At 63.4% G+C, this 6,000-nt stretch overlaps 1 protein-coding gene across 12 annotated transcripts in view; it reads right to left on the bottom strand.

The window, feature by feature from the left end:
* Positions 1-3,418: 3,418 nt before the first annotated feature.
* The window catches only part of KCNT1 (potassium sodium-activated channel subfamily T member 1), a 60,462-nt gene continuing 57,880 nt past the window's right edge, over positions 3,419-6,000 (bottom strand). For all 12 annotated transcript variants that reach the window (XM_041726366.1, XM_041726369.1, XM_041726372.1 and 9 more), the window contains 2 exons: positions 4,443-4,527; positions 3,419-4,363 (listed from right to left, as the gene is read on the bottom strand). In XM_041726366.1, coding sequence (XP_041582300.1) covers positions 4,243-4,363; positions 4,443-4,527 — 206 coding nt within the window. In that variant the 3' untranslated portion in view covers positions 3,419-4,242. The remainder of the gene's footprint in view (positions 4,364-4,442; positions 4,528-6,000) is intronic.

Here is a 6,000-nt window from a genome sequence, read left to right as displayed (position 1 = left end):
TCTGTGTTTGGGCCTGTGCACCTGGCACGGGCCTCTGTGGCCAAGTGCGAGGCAAAAGCCGGTTCCGTGTGTCTGTGGAGGCCTGATGGCCCTGAGCCCTTTAGACACTGCCCCCCCCGCCCCCAGCCTCCCGCTGTGACGTGGCAGACAGAGGGATGGCCCCACAGGCGTCCACGGCCTTATCCCCAGAACCTGTGCATGACTGTGCTCGGTCGATGGCAAAGGGAGTCAGGCTGTGGAAGGGACTGGGCTTGCCTGTCAGCTGACCTTGAGACGGGAAGTGACCCTGCTTGTCTGGGGAGCCCAGGATGTCCTCCAATGTGCGATCAGAGGAGATGTGGCAACAAGAGGGGGCACAGAGTGCCACAGAACGTGGCTGCCCTCCAGGGTCTGGAGAGGGCAAGACAACAGATGGTGCCCTTGCACTTCCCGACAGGACTGAAGCCCGTGCACCTGGATCTGACCAGTGAGGTCTGTGCTGCCATCCTGAGCTCCAGACCTGGTGAGACAGGACATTTGTGGGGTTGCAGCGGCGGAGGATATGGCATCTGCCTATCTCTGCACCCCTCACCCAGGTCTTACTTCCTGGGGTCTGCTCATAAGTCGTGATATTTGGGAAAGCAGGTGCTCCCACCAAGAATGTCTTGCATCTGGGATCCCTGGGTGGCTTAGTGGTTGAGCATCTGCCTTCAGCTCAGGGCGTGATCCTGGGGTACTGGGATCGAGTCCCACATTGGGCTTCCTGTGGGGAGCCTGCTTCTCCCTCTGCCTGTGTCTCTGCCTCCCTCTCTCTCTCTCTCTCTGTGTGTGTGTGTCTCTTGTAAATAAATAAGATCTTAAAAAAAAAAAAGACTGTCTTGAATCTTCTGGAGTGTCACTGCGTGCTCACAAAGCCATCAGAAACTTGCAGTCTTATATGCGTTTGTTAAAAATTAAGACTGAAGAAAAAACGAAATGAGCTTTCATCGAGGAGGCTAAAATAATAGCAAAAGTTGAAGAAATGCAGTGTGTTGATGAACTAACAGAACCCAGCAGAGCCGGTGGGTAAAGCCAGCGCGGCTGTGCACCAGAGCCCAACAGAGGAGGCTTGAGACCCGGGCGTTGCGTCCACTTCCTGCAGAAGCCGAGCTGAGGTCACGCTTTTGGAAGATTAGGACGCCACACTCAGGAATGACACCGTCATGGTGCAACTCACAGCGACAGCGTGAAAGAGGACACCGCGAGCTGACCAGGCACTGACACTCTCTACCTGCTCCTACGTCATCATTGTGCGGTTACAACTTGTGTCATTTGATGCCACCTGCCGGGGGGCCCCCAGCAAACCCCACGTTGAACAGGAAGGATCTCCATGTGGGTCAGGAGGGAGGCCTGGTTGCCTCCGGCTGCTGTGACTGGCCAGGGTTTCCCTGAACCGCCCCCCCCCCCCCCCACCAAGCCTCCATCGTGAGAGGAGGAGAAACGAGCTGTGATGTGGGACTCCCCTTGGTTGCAACAGGAAGAGCCTGCCCCGCAGGAGGAGGAGGAGGAGGGACCCCGACAACTCGGTGAGGCCGCCTGACCCTGCCCGTCCTGAGTTGCAATTCCCTGCTATTCCCAAATAAACTCATTTTACCACTAAAATAGCCCCCCCCCCCCCCCCGCCCCACAACGGTGTTTCTTTTTTTAAGGTCAACAAAAGGAGGGAAAAGGAAAACCCAAGTCATTATTTGCAGAAATGTAAAAGCCCTTGTAGAAAAGCAAAAACGGACAGACGGCAGGTATTGGAGTCCAGCGAGGTGGCTGGTTGACAGCCTCCCGTGTGGACCAGTGATTCGAGACCCACTCGTAACGAGCTGTGTCAGAACACGCACTGTGCAGACGGGTCAGGAGGAGCGAGGCTGGCGTGTTGGAAAGAGGCCCAGTAAGGAACCTGCAGGTGCTTAAGGCACTTGGAGGTGGGGCGGTGGCCGGTCATCGACACCGTCTTCCCATGTGGGTCTGCAAAGGGACTGCAGCCCTGAGCATGAATCCCCAGAGACTTTGCGCAAAGCTCAGTGAGCTGATCCTGGTCTGGGTCAAGGACAAGGAAAAGACGGCCCTGGATCTGGTGCCTCTTGTCCACCTTCACTCCCCGGGGTCCCACGAGCTCAGCACAGCCCTGAGGAGGCACTGGGGCCACCTTGGAGCTCCGGGCAGAGGGTGAGCGCCCTAGGACCCCAAGGTGGGCTGCAACGGGGGTTCTGTGGCAGATGCCCACACACCTGGGACAGGAGACTGCAATGGGAATGGATGGAGACCCCATGTTTGGGGGTTCCCCAAGCTCCTGCTGACCTCATTGGGGGTGCTGCCCCAGGGGTCTGGGATGCCAGCGGTGCTCCCCTAGCCCCACCCAGCCCCGAACCAAGATGTCAGTGTGCGGCCTGCCCCGCAGGTCCCAACCGGCATTCAGCAGCCGTCTTCCGGGGCCCGCAGCCCAGCCCAGCCCACTGCTTACAGGACACCCCAGGGTGTGCGCCAGGGTGAGGATGAGGCCTGGGATGTGGGGGGCCGCCTGCCTCAGTGGTCCCGGGGAGCCTGCATGGGCTAGGGAGCTCCTCCTGCAGACACCCGGCTCCTGCCCCTTACTGTTGTGCCCGTGCCCTAGTCCCAGGTTGTGTCCTCCCTCCTGCCTTCTGCTGTTTTGAGGGCATTTTACACAATTCTGTATCGTTTCATCTCCCAGCACGTCACTTGGACTCTTGGAGGCGTTTTGGTGCATCCTCTACTTCCACGGGTGGGCCCAGCTAGAGCTTTGCAGGGCGTGTCCCCCCCCCCACCCCCAACACCCAGGATGGCGCCTACGGCCGGTGCTGGTGTGGGAGGAAGTGCTCACCAGCACAACCCCGTGAGCCACAGACACCCTGCTCGGCCTGGGCTGGCACCAAGCTGCCACCCCAAGGGCTGGCAGGTCACCGTGGGCAGGAGTAACGGGTAGGCCGGGCGTGGGGCACACACCCCTCCTGCTGCAGGCCTCTCTGCTGCCTTCTGGAGGCTGCGTCGACCCTGCCCCTTCACCCAGCTTCTTGGGGTATGCTCGTGACCAGCAGCACCCCTCAGAATGAGCACAGATGTCCTCGTGCCGGTGCATGTCCCCGTGGCAGCCCTACCCAGCAGGTGGGTGCCCAGCACACAGGTGCTGGACTCTGGCAGAGCTGGGGGTCCCTGTGCTCACCCTGGGGCCCCCACCCTGCACTGCCTGGCTGCCCGGTGGCCACAGGTCTTGCTTCCTGCTCCTGGCCCCGGCCTGCAGCATTGCCCCGGGTGGGGGCTTCCCTGCAGGGTCGGGTGGGGTAGGGGCCACAGCAGGTGGGTCTCACCCTCGAGTTTGGGGAACCGGGAGTGGGCCCAGGCTTAGAGCACGAGGCCACAGAGGTAACCCCCCATGACTGACCCTCGTATCTGCAGACAGCATCCATTTAATAGAAGGTTCCAGCATTGACCGTGCAACACCTGCCACAGTCGAAGGGAAGCCCAGGGGCAGGTCACAGGCGACGGGTGCTGCGTCCTTTCCCCGCAGACAGGAACCTGGGCCAGCAACCCAGTGGGCATTATGCTTCCGGTCGGGTGTGCGCGGGCATCCAGCGGCCGTGGACACGTGCCCCCCCACCCCGGCCTGACGCCTGCGGGGCTGCAGCAGTTCACATGAGGCCGCAGCAGGGGGGCGTCTTCTTGTTCTGAGCCACAGAGTCCTTCGTTGCCGGAGCCCCTGTAGGTCAGGGGGGGCCCTCGACCTGGGCCGAGCCAGGAGACCCTCCCTGGCTTCCAATGTCCATTGTGCTCCCGGCTGCCGTCTCCTGCCCACTGCAGGGAGCTGGGCCTGTCCAGGCTGGAGCAGGTCCACAGGGTGTCCACACGTGGCCGTAGAGCACGGCCTCCACGTGAGCCGGTGAGCATGCAGGGCCGTGTGTGAGCGTGTGGGGCTGCCGGGGGCTTGGCCCCTCCCCTCCCCACGCACCCAGCCTCCCCCTGCAGCGCAGCCGTGGTGGGCACCCCTCCCTCCGCCGCAGCCAGACCTGGTCACGAGTTGTGGTCCACCGTGTGGGGATGCAGATGGCAAGGTCCGTAAAAACAGGTTAAAAAGGCCACCCCGCTGGCCTCTCTGGGTGCTGGGGGCTCACTCCTCCCTCAGCCCCATGTGAGGGCGCCGTGGCCGCGGCAGGGACCCTGCCCTCCATGCAGTGTGATGCATGCCGACATGGGGATAGGACTCCTCCCGGGGCTGTCTCAGAGCTGCGTCTCATCGCGGGTCTCGGGGTTGCAGGAGGCCAGCCTGTGGCTGCAGCTGCTCTTGCGGCTCTCGGCGCTGCTGGCCACGTGGGCCAGGGGGTCAGAGCGAATGAGGTACCTGCAGGGGAAGCATGAGAGCCCTGAACGCTGCCCTCCCCCTGGGCCGGGCACTCAGCGCGGGGGGACAAGGTACTCACACGATGTCGTTGGGCTCCAGCCTCGTGTCGGGTGGGGGGTTGATGAGAACGTAGGAGAGTGTGTTCTGGTGGTCGTTCATCTCATCTGTAAAGGACACGGGCCCCAGGTGGTCACGTCTCAGCTGCTGCCCACCCTACGCTGGGCCAGGGGGCTCCGGGCCTCCCGACAGGGCCCAGGCAGGCGTTGGCCATGAGGGGCAGCAGCGCTGGCTGCACCCACACCCTGCGCAGCCAGCAGCTCCCACGTGGTGGCCCCAAGCAGAGGCATGGAGCACACCTGCCGCCTGCACACACCTGACCCCGCCAACCTGCTCATTGCCCTGCACCACCCCCCGCCCCGGGCCGGGCGAGCCACCCTCACCCTTCGCTTGCGTCTGCTTTGGATGCACGTCCTCTTTCCCCACACCTGCTCCTGCAGCATCAGCACGCAGGGTCCCCCAGGCCCCTCCCCACAGATGGGCCCCTCGGTGCGCGCGGGGCCAGCCTAGTGTCCGGCTCACGGGTGGCTGTGGGGATGCGGCCCAGCGTGAGGGGAATGCGTTCTGGGACCACGATGGCCTGTGACCTCAGAGAACCCACGTGGCCGTATCTAAGGCACCTTCTGACCCAGGGTGGCCATCGAGGGGATGGCCCTCCAGCAGGGTCTGGCCCTGGTGGCCCATGCCCCGGGTCTTGTCCTCTCTGCACCGGCCAGGCCCCCAAGGAAGGGATTCCCTGCGAAGCAGGAGAAGCGGCCAGTTGGCCAGCTTGGCTGGGGCTGTGTCTGGGCTCCAAGCCGAGGAAGTTTGAGGCTGAGTCTGAGCCTTGCAGCTTCCTGGGCAGGCAGGGACCCTGGCCAGCCTGTGTCCACTCCAGGGTCAGCTGGAGACTGACTCACTCTGCTCGGCGACTGCGGCTCCCTCTGCTTCTTTCCCATGACCCGCATCAGGGGCCCTGGGGTGGAAGCTGCCAGCCTCAGAGCAGGGTGGCTGTGTGGGGAGTGCACAGCTCCCAGCCCTGGGCCCGGGTGCATCTTCGAGGGTGATTCAGGGAGCATGCAGGGTGCCAGGCAGAGGGGGAGGCGGCTCCTGGAGACTCATTGCGGGCATCAGCGGGACAGCCATGCAGGCACATGCACGGGGTTGGGAAACAGAAACTGGAGAGGCTGGTGTTGGGGCTGGAGCCACTGGCTGCCCCCGCAGTGCCCACGGGCCCCCCTCCGCTGCCAGGTAGCCCGAGCTGGGCGCCCATCCCCACTTGCTGGCCCTGCCTCACGGGGCCATCCCCACCCAGCCTGGACCCTGTTCCTCCGTGAGGTGATGACCAGCAGAGCCTGGGGCCGCATGGAGCCAGGCCCGGTTTGTGTGTCTGGGGGTCTGGGCTGCGAGGTGGGTGCGTGGGGTGGGGACCCAGTGGTCGTGCCAGGAGCTGGCAGGTGCTGGGTCATGAGCCCCTGACCCTGGGTTCTCCAAGGCGGGTCAGCTACACTGGGACGACTGAGCTCAGGTTGGGGAGGGGGCTGATGGCAGCTGTCCTGGCCAATGACCGAGGGAGGTGCTACCCTCCTCTGCCCCCACCC

Source organism: Vulpes lagopus, chromosome 12 (assembly GCF_018345385.1).
Source record: "Vulpes lagopus strain Blue_001 chromosome 12, ASM1834538v1, whole genome shotgun sequence".
Lineage (NCBI taxonomy): Eukaryota > Metazoa > Chordata > Mammalia > Carnivora > Canidae > Vulpes > Vulpes lagopus.
The sequence above is the reverse complement of the archived record's forward strand: the minus strand, read 5'-3'. Positions and strand labels throughout refer to the sequence as shown.